Source organism: Balaenoptera musculus, chromosome 4 (assembly GCF_009873245.2).
Source record: "Balaenoptera musculus isolate JJ_BM4_2016_0621 chromosome 4, mBalMus1.pri.v3, whole genome shotgun sequence".
Taxonomy (NCBI): domain Eukaryota; kingdom Metazoa; phylum Chordata; class Mammalia; order Artiodactyla; family Balaenopteridae; genus Balaenoptera; species Balaenoptera musculus.
Genome location: NC_045788.1, coordinates 131,771,287 through 131,789,335, shown reverse-complemented (window position 1 = coordinate 131,789,335; position 18,049 = coordinate 131,771,287). Strand labels below are relative to the sequence as shown.

The following is an 18,049-nucleotide window of genomic DNA, read 5'->3' as shown; positions in this document are numbered from 1 at the left end:
CACTTCAGCACCTTTCCACCAGGTGTAGCCTAGGCCCCTCCAACTCTCAGTATTAACATGTGAAATTTGTTGTCTGTCTCCAAAAAATTGCTTTCTCTTTCCAAATTCCTGCGTTGCGTTGATGCCTTCGTCCACCCACTCATTCGAAGCAGGGAGCTGTGTTCCTCCATCTCTTATATTCTGCCCGTCCTGCCTACTAAAGGGCTGAAACCTGTTCTTCGTCTCTCGCACCTCGTTCAGTTGTCTCTCACCTCTCTTCCCTAGATTCCTGGCGTAAGAGCCTAACTACTCTTCAGTGTCCTCTGCCTCCTTGCTTTCCTGTATACTATTTGCTGGAGGGGTCTTTCAGAAATGCACATGAGGATCATCCCTGCTAAAAAATTCCTCCATGGTTTTCCTACCACTCTAGATCAAAGTCCAGGTTCCTTTTCATGGCCTATAAGACCTGGATTGCCCTGGCCTAACTGTTCAGCCTCAGAAACCTCATTTTTTTCTTTTGTAATTGGTAGCAATCTGTATTCATACAGATTCTTTCTAGCTGCTTCAATAATAAACCTCAGCTTTTCTCTCCTTGATTTTCATCAAAAGACATTCTGGGGCTTCCCTGGTGGCGCAGTGGTTGAGAGTCTGCCTGCCAATGCAGGGGACGCGGGTTCGAGCCCTGGTCTGGGAAGATCCCACATGCCACGGAGCAACTGGGCCCGTGAGCCACAACTGCTGAGCCTGCGCGTCTGGAGCCTGTGCTCCGCAACAAGAGAGGCCGGGAGAGTGAGAGGCCCGCGCACCGCGATGAAGAGTGGCCCCCACTTGCCACAACTAGAGAAAGCCCTCACAGAAACGAAAACCCAACACAGCCAAAAATAAATTAATTAATTAAAAAAAAAAAAAGTTGAAAAAAAAAAAAAAAAAGACATTCTGTTGCAATTCTCAGAACAACACACTTTACTGCTTCACTTTGCTAATAACAATAGGCCTTTCCAGAAGCCGCTGTTCTCTTTAACCAGTAATGTCCTTCCTTACATTGGCCTTGAATGTTCTCCCTTTCCTTTGGGACCCAATTCAGACATTCGCCGGGACTCCTGCTCAGATTCACACACACTGACTTTGTCAGTTCCACCTTTGTCACCATAATAGTGTGTGCCACCTCCTATAGCAGTTGACATTTGTCTGTTTCTACTAGGTTACGTCCTGTTTGAAGGAAAAGATTATTATTTTTTTTAATCTTTATATCCCCAGCACGTTAAATGTGTTCATAATGTAAAGCTTAGATGTTCAACATACGTATGAGTAAATGAATTTTTTTAAGTTTGTAACTCTAGAAGACTTGTCAGGTATTTCACGTCGTACTTCCAAATAAAATGAATAATTGCTTTGAATGTCCTTTAGACTTGGGTAACTCACTGTGTATTCCATTGGTATATGCATCATGACAGCTTTCCTAATAAAAATAAAAATGAAATTCAGCTCTTATGCCTACCAAGGGCTTATGCCACCTGACATATTTTTTAATTAAATATAACTGTTATTATAAAAGCAGTACTTTTTTGTTCACTGCAAAACAACAGATGAGAAAAAAATACCTAATTCTACCACTTCTGTGGTCTGAAGGCCAACATTTGGAGCCGTGGGAATTCTGTTGGGGGAATCTGTAAACTTTGTTGGTCCGTAAAGGGTTAAAAGGAAATGAGCTTATTTACAAAAGAGGGAAAGAATTTGAGTGAATGATATTTTAAGTAAATCCCACATATAAATATCCACATATATGGAATAGATGAATTAGGCTATGTTTTTCTCTTTATAAAAAAATGTGCTTTGTAGGAGTTTTAAATATATGGGTACTGTAAAAGCTAACCCTGTTAAATCAACCTGTATGTACCCTCAAATGCATGTTATAAAAAAACTTAGAGATGTGCTGATAGAGATCGGTTTATACTTTATAAAGGATCATTGCCCGTTTGCTGTCTTCCGTGCAAGATTGTGGTTGGCCTTGCTTCCTTTGGCAGCTGTCAGATTGCTAGCTGAGGAAGCCATCATTATGGGGAAGTCAGGAATAGGGCCTTCCCGTTGTCCTGCAGAGGTCTGTTTCCTCTTAAAGGTTCATCTGAGCTTAATGCTTTTGTTGCAATAAGATGCTTTGAACCCCTCCCCCATTTTTCTAGTGTTATTTAAAAACTTGCTTTTGGCCCCTTGAGCATGTAGTTAGGCACTGGAATGTGCCACAGCAAGTCATTAACAGTAAACATTTACCGTTTTCATCCTTGAGTAAAGCTGGTGGGAAAGTAAAGTTTGATTTGTTGAAGTGCTTCTCTATATGATGACTCTACTGAAGGAGGCTGTACATGGGTGCGCACATTTTACGTTGCTTGTTTTGAGTTGAAGTCCACAAATGTTGCGGCTCTAAGATTTCTTTCAAAAGTGGGAGCAAGGACATATCTTAGGTGCCTTGTTGTCCCCTGTATGGTATGTACTCAATATATGTTCACTAAATGATATGAAGGATGTTAGTTTGCCATGAATTTTATATCAGTCTGAGATAATAGTATAAGCTCTGTAATATGTTCATTGTCTGGGATTTCCTAAGGAGAGTGTAAAGAGTCTGTGGGGTCTTTGCCTTTTCATCCAATTCATCATTTCTGGCTTTTCACTATGGTAATTAGCATTTCTCAACTTTAGGCCTGACATATGGAAGCATAATTTTTTCCCAGTTACCAAACTGCTTGACTCTAAACAGTGGTGGATATTGGGGGACCAGGAGAGGCCAGTAAGATCTCAATGATCAGAAAAGAAAACTGTTGTGTTTTTTGCAAAGTGAAATATTTAGTGTTAGGATACTTATCATCTGTCAAAATAGATGTGTAGAATAATAATTTCAGCACTTAACTGTGTGCCAAGCTCTGAGCTCATGCTTATGTACTTTATCCCATTTAATCTCAACAAGAGGCAGATATTATTTTCCCCATTTCTGAGGCATGTGTCCAAGGTTGCTCCTCTGTGAGATCCTTTTCACTGAATGTATTTCTCTTGAAGCATTTAAAAGAAAGTACTCTCTTTAAGTACCAAAGCGGTGAGTCTTCATGTTAAGAGTTATAAACTGATACACATACATTTTCCCGTCTACTCTATTTAGTGCCTAAGTCTGACAGAATAGTATTGGACCATATGTCCTGAGGAACAAAAACTGAAGTAGAAATTCTTGTCTATCATATTAGTATTAATTGTTTATGCAGAAAATCTAGGAGCAAATAGGACTTGTTAAATGTTTGCTGAAGTGAGTGGAAGTGATTGAAACTGTAAACATAAAATAATATGATGCTGGGGACAAAAAGATGAAGAAGTATTGGGTTTGCTCTCTGGTGGGTTTTCTGTCAGTGTCACGCAAGCATTTTTCTCACCATTGCCAGTTGATGGTCATAACCCACAACTTGCTCAAAGGCATTTCTGCAGTACATGGGTAAATGGCACATTCTGACAATATCTGGAACATTTTCCTTTATTAGAATAACTTGTTGGTCATAGTATTTGCCTTGTGATGTTTATATTTGCAGAGAAATAAATTGAGAGAGACCATGATACCTGTTACTTAAGTTGTGAACCACACAGATCCTCCTTTTCCATGTTATTATAAATGATGGGTTGAATTTGCTTGACTCTTAAAGCATAAGCAAACCCTCCTGGAAATGGGAAATAAAGAAAGTCATTGTCACTTTCAGCAGCAGCACTAACTTTATCAGTTTTGCCACCTTTGGGAAAGTGAATAGAAGGTGACGGGCTGAGCACTCCGCATTGTTCAGCAGTCATTTCGGCATAGCAGTTTACACGTTATGCCGTGCTTTGAAGAGGGACTTGTAAAAATAAACTCTACGTTTGTGTATGGATCTTTATAAACATTAAAGTAATGCTTACTGCATGATAACTGCACAAAGCATTTTAATGATACAGAATCAAAGAAACCTCCCTCTTCACTGGATATTCTGGGTCACTGATCCCACTTTTTCCTAGTAAAAAGTCAAATTAAGACTTAGAGTAAGAAGTTTTCTTCTAAGAGTACACCTGAAATAACCTTCAGTTGGGTCAAATAGTTCAGTTCTTTATCTCATTAGTTCAGTTCTTTTATCTCGGCGCACATGTGTTTCTCAAGTATCTTGAGTGGTAAACAGCTATTAGTCAAGGCTATACAAGGAGATTCTGACATACTCTTTCCAAAATTTGCTATATAACAATTTCTTTTTGCAGCTTATTTTGACCTGTACCTATATTAGGTAGATGTGTATACATAGTATGTATCTCCAGGACTGCTTGCCCTGGGTTGTTACTGGGCCCTCACGTTTTTCTGCTAGGTAGACAGGCAAACAGTATGAGATTTGAAGGTTTGGGGTTGAATTTCATTTTGCTTCAAGCTCCACAGGAAATAATTGAAAACAGAATATGCTGTCTTCTATGTTATTTTATTTACACTTTAATTTTTATTGCCTTGCAGGTACTCAAGGAGTTGCACCTGGCCCTGTAATTGGGCTCCAAGCCCCATCCACTGGTCTTCTTGGTGCCCGACCCGGCCTGATCCCACTCCAGCGCCCGCCAGGAATGCCTCCACCTCACCTGCCACGCTTTCCTCTGATGCCGCCTCGTCCCATGCCTCCGCATATGATGCATAGAGGTCCGCCACCAGGCCCCGGGGGCTTTGGGATGCCGCCGCCTCATGGAATGAAAGGTCCCTTTCCTCCCCATGGCCCCTTTGTCCGGCCCGGTGGAGTGCCAGGGCTCGGGGGCCCAGGGCCAGGCCCAGGGGGTCCCGAGGACAGAGACGGAAGGCAGCCGCCGCCGCAGCAGCCGCCGCCGGCACCGCAGCCACAGCAACAGCCGCCGACGCAGCCATCGCAGCCGCAGCCGCCGACGCAGCCACAGCCGTTTAGAAACGATAACAGGCAGCAGTTCACTTCAGGTAGAGACCAAGAAAGGTTTGGAAGAAGATCTTTTGGAAATAGGGTGGAAAATGACCGGGAACGGTATGGGAACCGTAATGATGATAGAGAGAATAGTAATCGTGAAAGGAGAGAGTGGGGAAGAAGGAGCCCTGACCGGGACAGGCACAGAGACTTGGAAGAGAGGAATAGACGCTCTAGTGGGCATCGGGACAGAGAGAGAGATTCTAGAGATAGAGAGTCTCGTAGAGAGAAGGAGGAAAACCGAGGCAAGGAGAAGCCTGAGGTGACAGACAGGGCAGGCGGTAACAAAACCGCTGAACCTCCCATTAGTCAAGTGGGAAATGTAGACACTGTTTCAGAACTTGATAAGGGGGAGTGTGAGTCTGCAGTTGTAAAACCTTCCGAAGAGTTACCTGCCGAGGCTACCTCATCCGTTGAACCTGAAAAGGATTCTGGCTCAGCAGCCGAGGCTCCTCGTTAGAGACTGGAATTTGTCCACATGTGACAGTGACACTTCCTGGAGTGTAGAGCTTGAAGTGTACAGATGCTGTATTATACTTGCTCCTGCTATATCACAGCCCCGCGGTAGTTGGTGGGGAATTGTAAGCAATTTGATTGCTTCCCTTCTATTTAAAAATAGCCACAAAATAACAAAAAATACTGAAAATATGAATAAATATTACCCTTTTTGCTGTAACTTTTTAAAAGTTTTGACTTTAAAAAGTTTACAAATCGTAATTAGAAGTGCTCTCTATTTTTTTTTTTTTAATTTAAGACAAGGTAACGGTGAAAGCTCCTCAAAAACAATAGGGATGTTTTTAATAAACTCTATTTTCGTAACAAACTTTAATGTGTGCTATTCTTCCTACACTGCATTAAGGTGGAAAAGGATTGTTCACCATCAAAGTTTGAGCTGTTAATACTGTGTTGGAGTCTAAATTAGACTTGTATATTTGATGGAAATAGACATCTTTATGTAGTTATTCTCAAACACTTCATTTGTAATATTTTTTATTTTTAGCATTTCAATCATAAGGCAAAGGTTAATGGTTTTAATGTTAACTGAAAAGCTTGTTTTTGGAATTCAGTCAAGGTCTTTTTTTGCCATTGGCTTTGTGGTAAATGTTGCCCTAAATAATTGTAAAAAAATATTTTCGCTGGGGGGAAAAACTGGACCCCAGCATTACCCGTTGTACTATAAATTATCTGATTGCCTGGGTATTACTTATTTAGAAGGTTGGGTGTTTTTCTTAACCATCCCATTACATTTTTCAAAAGGGTGAAAGAAATATCAAGGTTAGTATTTGCAACCTAAAAGCTTTTTGTCTTATCTGTTTAAGGACTTAAATGCAACCTATTGTTTCTACAAGCCTTGCCTGTTGCCTTTCTTTACCATTTTTTAAAGTCCCCTGCTAGGCAGAGGTAAACTGAACTTTTTGCCACTTACAAAAAGTACTTTCTCTCTTTTCCTTAAAATTGTTGGGTTAACTAGGAAAAATAGTTGTAGGTTATCCAAGAGCTATTACATGAAGACATCCAAAGCCAAATCAAACCTATACCTAAAATAGTACAGAAAAGCAGTTACATAAAGCTGCTTATCTAGTGCCAAGGAAAAGACCGTTAACATAATCCAAGTATTTACGGCCTTGAAGCTTTTTTTCTTCTTAAATCATATTTTTAAACTGTCCTAGTTTCAGTGTGCGGAACAGATTTTTTTCTTTACCCTCATCCCCAGGCGAAGCTGCTTTATTACTTTGGTTTTGAGTTTTCTGCAGCAAGACCTTTGTTTTGATGGGGGAAAATGTATTTATCATCTAGGGCAATGTTCTTGAGTCCCTGCCTTTGGAAAGTAAGAGAAAATCCAGTTTCATATATGCAGACTTGAGTTATAAAATTTATCCTCAGTTTTATGTTGGCCCACTGAGAAGTTTAAAAGTCCCAGCTGAAACTGCTTTTGGAAATAAATATACACCTGATTGATTAGTGTTCAGATTTCAAGGACTCGCAGCCCTGTATTCCCAATTGAAAGTATTAAGGTCACCCTATTTGCACATGACAAAACCCCAAAAGTACCAAGTGGTAGTAATTACACTTGAGGCTTTAAAGGACACAAGCAAGTCCTGTATTTGAGTCTTATCCCATTTATGTAACAAAACTGTACATTATGAAATCTGTTAGTGTTTGTTTTTAAATCCCCTACCTGATGGTAGTTGTAACCATTATTGTGAGCATTCTGTTATCACCAATTTCAAACTTTGAAAACAAACACTACAAATTCTTACTCTAAATTAGCTTTTCCTCTCCTAAGTGATCTTCACTTGATAAAGTCCATCATGTGAGTTATGACCAACCAAAACTGTTGCTTACCTGGCTTCTCTATCAGAAGTAATATTCCATAATTTTCAATTCATAAACAACTATAACCCACAGTCAAACCTGAGTTAGATTAACAGTTCACTTAAAAGCATTCTCTTACAGGTACATATTTCCATTAAGAGAAAGACTTGAATTCACTAACTGCGTGTGTCAGTTCTTGTATTTAAACAAACAGTCAGAACCCACAATCAAACATTTCTTTGCTTCCACCTTACAGTGGCATAATGATTTCTTTAAGGAGCTTATCTGAAAGCAGATTGTGCCAACCTCTACTTTTTTATTATAAACTAAAAGTTCACGGTTCTACAAAAATGGAGTATGCGCTATTTGACAGGTAGGTAAGTCTTCTCAGCTACCTGAGGCTCTAACTAACTTGCCATTCACAATTTCACTGAAAGTTATCAGAGGGCTCTCTTCAACCATAACATCTACTTTTTAAAATAAAGGTACCACTTTAATTTCCCTAAAGCTAACAAAGGATAGCCTATTTGTCTGAGATTAAAGTTCAGCTTAGTCTTAGCTAAATGTACCAGTTGCTAAAATTTTAAACATTTTGATCTCAGTTAAAACAAACACTTTCAAAAAAGAGCTCTATGAAATAGTTAATACCTGTCAACATATTACTAAATCTGTTCCATTCAAGTTCCGTGTAGGAGTATCCGAGCTAATTTAGAATTTCAATTTAGATACTTTAATAGGCTCAAAATACAGTGCCACAGAGAATGTTTATTGCAGGCTTGAGTGAGAACTGAAGAAATTCAGACAAATAATATCCATATGTGACTAAGTTTGGCAAAATACAGAGACCATTGAAACAGACACTTTGAGTATGAGTCTTATACAAATCTTCAAGTGATCATAAATCAGTTCTCATTACAGGTACTTAAAGCAATTAGAAGTCACACAAAATACACTTTTAAGGTTACGGTGTTTAATGTTTATCTAGTTAAATTTCTACAACTAGCAAGATAACATATGAGTTACTAGGACTCAAGACCACCTCCTAGGGAATGTTTATTCGGCGATCCCAATTACACCACAGGCCAAACGACTTCCAGCGTTTCCTGTCTTTGTACTTTCTTCATTTCCACCTCTGCCCAAGTCATCTGGTTTTTCGTGGACCTTTAAAAAATTTTAAGAACACATTAACTTAGGGCTATCAAGCAATTACTATCTCTTCTCAACAATACCCAAAAGACTTTTTAAGAACCATTTAATATTAGAAAATAACATGTTAAAATAATTTTACTAGGAGGAAAGTATGCTAATATTTAGTAGTAAAAAGTAGAAACTACTACTCAAAGCTTTTTCTTGATGATGCAAAGAAATAGTTACCCTTAAACACTAGGTAAGCAGTGCTATCTCTAAATGAAATACAAAAAACCCGTACAATTAGGTTACACGGCTGCCACATGCTGAATCCAACATGAGAAATTCTAGTAATCTCAGTTACAGTAGTCATTCTTTTATTGTATAAATTGCTTTGGGGAAAAAAAAAGTGAATAACAAAAAAGAACATCAAAATCATGCCTAAAATGCCATTAATCATGCCATAAATAAGAGGTAATCCTAAAAATATCCTGACGTATTCAAGCAGCAGTATTTTAAATTTTGCTCATCAAACACTGATACGTGATTTTTCTGCTTCACAACTACAGGTGAAGAAAATTCTAAGAATAAAAGGGTCAACTAAAAGGAGGTGTCTACTGAATGTTAACTGTCCTCTGGGGCAGGCAAAAGGGAGCCTTTCCTAGGTGGTGTTCTGTATGAACCAGATGCAGCTCTACGTAACTTGGGGCAACTGCTTCCCACATATTAAGCAAGTGATGATACCTGCAGACATGAATGAATATTAGTATTGAGGTCCATCCGATTTCAGACTTAAGATGCTCTAGTTAACTGCACGGGGGAAACCCAGTAGTGGCAAGGAAGTCTGGCCACTTAAAAACTAGATAAAGACCACTCCTGTGGTCTGTGGTAACACAGATCTAATTAATATGATCAAATGTAATCTACTTTATTACTGCATCTTAGCAAAACAGTGTTCTTAACTGACCTAGATCATTAATTCATCTTCACTGTAATCATCCAATAAAATAATTGCTTTTCCTAATCTGAACTAAAAGTACTATTTATATGGATCCTTAGAAACCAGGACTAATAATCATGAAATCATGAAAACATACATGACCATGTGTTAGAAGAAATTTTATGCATATTATTATTATATGAACACTTACCACCATTGTGCGGCCAATGATGGAATGGTCTCCGGAGAGTGAGATTATACAATCTTCAATACACACTTCGGCCACACCATTTTGGTCAGCCTTCACATTGCCCAGGTCTCCAACATGCCTAACATTGAAAAAGCGTTAGAGGGATTAGGACTGGTTTCTATTTAACTTTCGTTCATGAGCTAAATTAAAAATGGACTGAGTCAGATATATAAGGGTGGGCTAAGAGGTGGATATAGTCTATACCAAATAGAACCCACTTTTCCAGACTGACAAAACCTTGAAAACATGTAAGTTTAAAAACAAGTAACTAGATGTTCTAGACACACAGCTCTTCAAACACAGGCTTCAAATCTATACAGCAATGCTCTGGGAAGAGTGGTGGGATGGGGTGCACCTCTAATCTCAGAGGTAAAGGACCAAAGGGTAAACTCTAAGTTACTGAGTTATGCCTGTTAATTCCCGGCATGGCTAAGAGAGCTATGCCCCTAGGGCCTCTGATATAAAAATAAATTAATCCTTGTCCTTAAATTTAATATTTTCCTGAAAGGCTCTCAGAAAACAAACATATACAAATGGGAGTCTCACTGAATTTTCAATATCAAATTTTTATCTACAAACCTTCCAGTGTTTCACAATGGTTTATTTTTGCTAGTGGTTGACAGTACTGTTATTCATGACATTTCCTGTATTAGTTCCCTTTGACACTTGTATGAGCTCTATATTCAATAAATGCTACAAAACCAAATCGTTTTCAGTGTCCCTATTTGTCAATTCCTTAGCCCAAGGAGTAAGCCATTCCAGCACTTGGGGGCAAGGGGTTACATGGGGGCAACAAACTCAAGAGCAGAGGTGCAATTATCTTAGCATGCAGTTTGCAAGTCGTATACCCATACTGCCCCCTCAAAGCCGTCGCCATTATTTCAAAAAGAGTTAAGGTCACTCACCTCTCTTCATCCTCTGGCCCACCGTGTTTTTTGGATAGAGGATTAAAGTGAGGACCTGCACTGGTACAGCCTGTTTACAAAACAAAAACAAAAAAGAGTAGCTAAATTATGAATCAAAATTCCAAAATAAGTTCTAAAAAGAAACTGGTCATTGCTAAAAACCTCAAATGGAGAAAGTACTGACCCACACTGTGACTTCTAGGCTAATAAAAACAGAAAGCAACACGTTAAACAAAATGGGCAGGGAGTAAAGACAAATTCTAACTACTACTGTGTAACACTGGTAAAGTTAAATTAATACCCTTCTCTGGGCTTTGGTTTCTTCACTGCCCTGTAAAATGAGAAGGCCAAGACCTGATCTTCAATGGTCCGGTTCTTCTATTAAAATCCCATGATTATGATCCTACTTCATACGACAACAGCACACCTCAACTACAAAAAACTTATCTCCCCAGCAACATACTACCAGGCAGCTCTCCTGTTTATGGCCTTTACTTTGTGCGTGCAGAATATAAAACGGCACCTCAATCCAAGGGCTGCTGCCCGGCACAACTCGGGGGCATTCAGACTGTATTCTGTAAAAATGGCACTCCAGTGCACCAGGGAACAGCATTCACATAGAACACAACCACAACAATGCAGGAGACTCTTTCATGACATGGTTCTTCATTCAACAGCTGATAGAAAGTTTCCCGTTTACAGCTTTTATCCATCCTCTACCCAGGGAGAAGACATGCAGGTTACGGAAAGTAGCACAGTAAGTCGAAGCCACAGAGCAATCACGTCCCAAAGCAGAAGCAGTAAAACCAAAAAAAAACGACTTGAGGAATTTTTTTTAAATTAATAATTTATTTTGGCTGCACCGGGTCTTCGTTGCGGCATGTAGACTCTTCGTTGCAGCATGCATGTGGGATCTAGTTCCCCAACCAGGGATCCAACCCGCGCCCTCTGCATTGGGAGCATGGAGTCTTACCCACTGGACCACCAGGGAAGTCCCGGGACTTTATAATTATTGAAATGCATCAAATCTGATCATTAAATCACTATTTACAGAAACCAAATTATGGAACATTAAAAACAAGTTCTAAGACGGAGGGGATATTATATATACATATAGCTGATTCACCTCATTGTACAGCAGAAACCACAACACTGTAAAGCAATTATACTCCAATAAAATAAACACACACACACGTTCCAGCAAAATGAATTAAGTTCTCATCATAAAAAGTCTAAACACTAAGTTTACTCAAATACGGCAATTTAACCCATAAGCTTTTGCTGACTTGCTTCTAAACCCAACTTGAGAAAATGAAGCACAATCCAAAGCGCGAACAGTTTACACCCCCTCATCAGTTTGTACCTTGCCCCTCCCTGATAAGGCCCTTAGGCTAGAGGCAAAGAGCTACCTCGCAGGGTTATGCAGATAAATGCACCCCGCTTGCCACACCCGCCCTCAAGCCCCAGCTCACCAACACCTGGGAATAAAGGGGAAGGTCAGAAAGAAGCTGTGTTGTTTTCTATTGTTTTCTTAAAACACACCTGAGACTCTTACATAATCAACCCATAATCACGATACAAAACATCAACTTCTTCTCCTTCCATTCCACAGGGAAGAGTCAAAAGCCATTTTTATCCCTGAGATTGACTTTAGTAGTCATATTAACTTGACTTTTAAAAAAACTGTCGCAAGTTTTTAATGTTTGGGGGTAACTCTACTCAGTTTATCTTACTAGGTGAAATAACTGTCAGTCACTAAACCAGCACGACACCCACCTTGTGTATTATCTCCAAATTGATGGACATGGAATCCATGATAGCCTTCAGTCAATCCTGTAATGGATCCCGATACCACGACCGTCCCATCTTCCTTTATTCAAAGAAAAGTGCAAGAAGTTTGAGACAGCAAATACTTCTGAACAAAGAAAACAGTTGAATTATCTTTACCACTCACAGGAAAGTGAAAAGAACATGGACTCAGGAGTCGAAAAATCTGTGTCCAAATCCCAGGTCTGCCACTTTCTAGCAGTGAACCTCCATCCAGCAAGCTGCTAAACTACTCTATTCATACGTAATATGAATAAGTTCTTGTTTATTATGTAAATACTTCAAATAGGTCGTACTTGCGCATAGTGAGTGTATGTGTACAAATCAAACTTTTGAACCCAAATGTTAGCACATCATACACTCTTTAGCACCCTACTTTCTTCATGCACTCTTCTATGTTAGCAATCATATAAATTTGCCTTAAAAAGAAAAAAAAATATCCAACTTGCTACCCTAGGATCCCTGTTCCCCACTCTCCACCAGAGGGGTGTTTTATCAGTTTCCAGCACGGATATTTTTGATTTACAGCCAGAAGATATCTTGCCTCACTGCCCCTGGGGGACTGACCCTAGTCCAACCAGAAGTACTGCTTTCTCAAGTCTTTTCAGGCATTGAAACCTAGATAACCTTTCCACTACTGAGACCAAAAAGAAAGGACAACAAAACACTAAAGCAGGTGAAAAAAAAACACACTGCAATTCAGGCAATGGTGATGGATAATGGTACCGCATGCTACATATTGAAATCAAAGAAGTTATTTCTACAGCTACAAAGAGATCTTAGGAAGTAAAATGAAATAGACACAGCATCCACACCATAGAGCAATACATGACGGTGTCTTTGTTTTTTAAAAAGCCAAGGCCAACAGTTACGAGAGGTGTTAGCCTTGAAGATCGGACTTTCCACTGGCTAGATACCACTGCTCAACGGAAGTAGCCTGGCAACTGCTGCCTCTTGTGTTTCTTTTTGAGAACAGATACACTATGATTCTTCTACGTACAACCTTTAACTTTGGAAAACCCCAAATGTGAAAGTTATTCCCCAAAACACGCCACGTTATCAAGAGCACAGACAGACAAATATGGCAGGTTCTTCCAAGCCTCCACTTAATTGGTAATGCATAGAGCACAAGAAGTTCAACAGTAAGCTGCCTGGGTACAGCCCTGCAGGGACCAGGCTATTGTCAAATGAGTAAAACAGGTCAGGGAAGCAGGAGGAATGTAAACTGGTCCAGCACAGCGTTGCCCTGGACTAATGAAGGCTCAGTATGGGCAGATCTCCAGATTTTTCAAGAGAAGCTAAGAATCTGGACTTACAGGTGAAAATGTCCGATTTTTGAAAACTGGAAACTAATCCAAAATTTTAAACACTCAATAGGCCAAGAAATACAGTTTATGGTCAACTTAATACACCTGCATATCCAAGGGTCTTTATCAGGTACAAAGGGCACCACCAAAATGAAGTTTGGAACTTAAAAGAGGGAGCCATAGAAGCTGCTCAGGGAAGGTGGAAAAACCAGTTTAACTTCTGAATGCAACACCAGGAGCCGTTTTCTCAATGGCCACAGGGAAAGAATCCCTCAGAGGCTTCTTAGGTTCTCTAGTGGAGAGGAAAGAGGATGGACAAAACAAAGTCTTGCAAATGAAAACAGCAAAATTCAGTCAAATGTCTGGCTTTTCCAGAAAATCTGGAAACCACCTAAAGGAAGAAATTAAGCTCAAATATAAACTCTCTCTCGTTTAAATCTCACAGATGGGACATTTACCTAGATTACTGTGCATGCCCTCTCACATTTCCATAAACCACTTTAACGACTAAATCTCATTCATATCTTAAATACTCCCTCATGATTAACAAGCCAACATAAACAATTTTCCACCCACTGGTAACCTCACTAAGATTTGGGGGGACAGTCTTATCACAAGCACCTTCCTCACAACACCTGTGTTTTGCAGTATTATCAGTGAGTACGTCTGTACACTTTATTTTACAAGATTTGTCCAGAGGTTTATCTGCTACCATCTCAGTAACAGGCCCACCGGTAGAGAAATTTCAAAGTCACTTTACAGGGATTTTGTTTAAACGAATGCTCCATGAACAGAAGTGACAATTCCATGCAATGGAAATACTCTAGGTCTCCTAACGTTGGACTTCCAAACCTCATCCACTACCCTCTACCAACAGGAATTCTCAATCCTCCGTGCACTGTTAAGAAGCTTTAAAAAGAGCAACACTCAGACTGCACCCCATCAGGTTTTGATGTAATTGATCCGGAGTTGAGCCCTGGTATCTGTATTTTAAAAAGCTCCCCAAATGAGTCTGCTGTGCACCCAGAGTTAAAAGTCGCTCCTCTGGAAAACCCCCAACGAGGGAGGCTGTTAGACGATCTCTGGCTTTTGGAGCTCTGACCAGGGCCGTCCTCTTTGCCCTTAAAGGATGACCCTGACCTAGAGCAAGGGTCAGCAAACTTTTCTGTAAAGGATCACTATCGCCTACTCTTGTTTTCACGATCTTTTAAACACAAACATATAAAAGCATAAATATATAAAAGCCACTCAGCTCGAGGGCTGTACAAACACCGCCTCGGGACAGATTAGGCCCGCGGGCCGCAGTCTGCAGACCCCCTGAACTAGAGAGCTCAAGCTGGAAAGGAAGTCCCAAAGGGATACGGATGCTACGAGACCCAGACGGCCCAGCCGCATCCGCCGCCCCCGGGTCTCAAGGACCGGCCAGGCCTCAGACTGCGCAACTCAGCATCCGCGGTATCTCAGGACCCAAAAACTGAGCCCGCAAGAAGGGCCACAGCGTCCTCAAGCACCTCAGGTCTCCGCCCAGGCCTACGGACGCCGAGGAGGCGCCGGGGCAACCGGCTTTCCTCCCACGCTTTCTCTCCTCCCTCCGAAACTCGCGGTGGTCGGCACCCACGGGGCCGCCGGGTGTTCCCTCCCTGCACTCCCGCCCAGGCCTCGCCACGCACCACCGCTGCCGGGCTCGCCCGGTGACTCAGCACTCCGCGGTCGCGCGCGGCTGGCGGCTCGGAGGGCGCCGCACGGCCGAGGACCCGGGGTACGCCGACCCGCCGACCCACGCGCCGGGGGCGTGGCGAGGGCGGCCCGAGGCCCCGCCGGCCGCTCCGGGGCACAGGTGTGCGGGCACGGCCTCGCCGCCGGTCTCCCCCCGCCGGGCCTTGCCTTTTGCTCGAAGTGGATGGTACCCTGCACCGGGCCGTCGCCCTTCAGCACGCACACGGCCTTCGTCACCATGACTCGCGGGTACGCGCTCCGGTCCACTGCGAAGGCCACACAAGAAGCGTGAAACGCAAACCGAGGACGCAGCGCCGCGCCGAGCCGCGGCACCTTTATATGCCGGGCCGCCGCGCCCCGCCCACCCTGGCCCGGAACCAATCGCCGCCCGCGCTCTCAGCCCGCTCCCCACGGGACGCGAGAGGCCGGGAACCACCGGGGGCGGGGCCAAAGGGCCGCTTGTGGCGCCTTGCTTTTCGCGCCGCCGGTTCCCTCCGCCCGGCGCCCGTAAAACGCCCAGAAACCTGGAACGGTGGAGAAAAACAGCTCTTCTCCTCCAAAGGGTGTAGTCCGTGGATTGCAGTACACAAAATAAGGAAAATGAGGTATACGCGGCACGCCTTGAAGATCTGAAGTCCCTTTGTCTGGAAATGTAGTTAGTTATAACTGACTTTGGTCATAATGTTGTCGCATTTGTTTTTTTAGAAGTTGGGACTGTCGAGCTGGGTGCTTTTGATAGCTTTTACTTTTTAATCGTCTTGTGTTTTGGGTTTCGGAGGGTATGTAAAGTCGACGCATCTCAGTCCCTGGTCCCACCTTTTCTTCCCTACAATTTTCGTAGTCCTGAACGTATAGAGTTACTTGGTTATCAGAATTGTGTATTCTTTTCGAATATTTCTTGTTTGGCAAGGCCACAAACGTGAAAATACCAAAGAATGTCAACTGATTGATTTCTCCATACCTCTGTGTTTTGTCTGACTGCTGCCCCAAATGTCAAGGAAAAGGGTAGAAGGGGTGAATAATTTATGATACCTCCGTACCTCAGAGTATTTCTTATCCTTCAAGGAAAAGACTTCAAAAACATGAAATGAGCAAACAGTACAAACTACTTCTGTGGGTTTTTATTTAAAAGTATAAACATATTTACTTGCGCGCTCAGAAATCTAGAAAGATGTACAAGAGACCATGGGTGGGTACCTTTGGGGAGTGCGAATTAAACTTTTATTAATGTTCTCTCAAAACATTTTTTTACGATGGATGTGCATTTGTCTGCCACAGTTTGGCTTAGAATGAGAATTCCCCTCCCCCCACCAACACACACACATACTTTTGTTGGCAGAACAGTTTGATAAACCAGGGGGCTGGAGGGGAACATCAAGAGAAGGGTTTTCATCTTCCCTCCCTACGGGGCTGCCTGAATAACAAGGATGAGTGAACTGTTTTCAGAGGTGAGGTTAATTTAACCTGGAAGCATGCTTTGGACTTACCCAGAAAACTCGTTAAACTGCAGGTTGCTACGTTTCTGACTCAGCGAGTGTGGGGTGGAAACCTGGAATTTACATTCCTACCTTATGCCCAGGTAGCGCTGATGCTGGCACTTTGAGAAGCTCTGACTTGCAGGTGTTTTTCATGCCCAGTGAAGTATGCAAGTTGAGGGCAAGAGCTGGACCTACTTGACTCAAAAGAGGAGATAGAGAAAGCATCCCAAAAAGAAACGTGGAGTCAAGGAGACCCAGACAGGGGCCAATAAGGGACACACCTAAGGGAGAAGAGCTCTGGCTGCTGGGGATTTCTGTTTTTGTTTTGTGGGATTGAAATCCTCCCCATCTCCCCGTGAACTCCAACGCAATCTGCATTTCCCTCTAATGCTCGGTAGGGAGGATTTAGTTCTAAGGATGACGAAACACTGACACCTAGTTCAAGGCCAGAGTGAAACAAGGCAGAAGCTGATTCAGCCACGTCTTGGCTGTCCGTTACTTATTTACTTAATTACACCCTTGGACTCAAAGGCATCCTCTGTCAGAGATACACAATCCACATTTTTTTATCATCCTCTTGAAAGTATACATATTTGTAATTTTGCTTGTTGTACTTACTAGCATTTCCCAGATAGCTGACTTGTGCCAGGCAGTTGCATAAATGTGCAAATCCCAGCCACAGGGTCTTTGCCCAAGGCCAAAGTTTCTCTTTGGCCTCAAAGTTCCAGGAAGTTGGAATCAGATTTCAGTTCACTCGCCAACAAAGCAGCCCATGTACAGAGTGGCCCTGGGATCCTGAGTCCCTCCTCTTTTGAGATATGTAGACAAAGCCTGGGTCAGTGCCAGGGCTTGTGTCATGCAGGATTAGAGGACCCCTGGGGTTTATTCCTACTCCCACCCTCACACCTGGGCAAGGGAGTCCCACACTTTAGAGGGCCCTGTCCTGTTCCTCCTCAGGCCACATTTCCCCTGAGGGAGTGTGGAGCCAAGAAAGTGCTTCCACCCAGAATCTTACCCCTCCTTCTAGAACAAGGTTAAGGAATATAAATACGTGATCTTGAACAGTATTTGTTTGCTCCTAAGACAGCCTGTGCAGATGACTAAGCAGCTTACCGTGTGTCATTCTGGCATTCCTGGGGATGAAAATCAGTGTTTGGGGACCTCTGTGGTTAAGAGGTAAGCAAGAAGGTAGACCAGAAATTCGGTCTGGCGTTTCCATCCTTTTCCTCTTCCTCTCCT

General features: G+C 42.1%; 3 protein-coding genes across 3 annotated transcripts in view; 2 read left to right on the top strand and 1 right to left on the bottom strand.

Annotated features, from left to right (window-relative positions):
• Positions 1 to 7,863, top strand: part of SCAF4 (SR-related CTD associated factor 4) — a 58,894-nt gene extending 51,031 nt beyond the window's left edge. Inside the window, 1 exon segment of the mRNA XM_036849726.1 lies at positions 4,478 to 7,863. Coding sequence (XP_036705621.1) covers positions 4,478 to 5,403 — 926 coding nt within the window. The 3' untranslated portion in view covers positions 5,404 to 7,863.
• LOC118894077 overlaps positions 7,610 to 18,049 on the top strand; it is a 105,157-nt gene continuing 94,717 nt past the window's right edge. The window contains exons 1-2 of the mRNA XM_036849725.1: positions 7,610 to 7,632; positions 15,317 to 15,937. Coding sequence (XP_036705620.1) covers positions 7,610 to 7,632; positions 15,317 to 15,937 — 644 coding nt within the window. The remainder of the gene's footprint in view (positions 7,633 to 15,316; positions 15,938 to 18,049) is intronic.
• Positions 8,005 to 15,661, bottom strand: SOD1 (superoxide dismutase 1). Its single transcript, XM_036851391.1, has 5 exons — positions 15,501 to 15,661; positions 12,259 to 12,352; positions 10,483 to 10,552; positions 9,539 to 9,656; positions 8,005 to 8,420 (listed from the first exon to the last, which is right to left on the bottom strand). Exons 1-5 carry the CDS (start codon positions 15,570 to 15,572, stop codon positions 8,313 to 8,315), a joined length of 462 nt encoding a protein of 153 aa, XP_036707286.1. The 5' UTR covers positions 15,573 to 15,661; the 3' UTR covers positions 8,005 to 8,312.

What these genes read in the sequence shown, in the direction of transcription:
- SOD1 (XM_036851391.1), bottom strand. Translation starts at nt 15,572, where the DNA reads ATGGTGACGAAGGCCGTGTGCGTGCTGAAGGGCGACGGCCCGGTGCAG. An exon ending in CCATCCACTTCGAGCAAAAG is followed by an intron (nt 12,353 to 15,500) that starts GCAAGGCCCGGC and finishes CTTTGAATAAAG; the next exon opens with GAAGATGGGACGGTCGTGGT. An exon ending in TCATTGGCCGCACAATGGTG is followed by an intron (nt 8,421 to 9,538) that starts GTAAGTGTTCAT and finishes AATTTTTTAAAG; the next exon opens with GTCCACGAAAAACCAGATGA.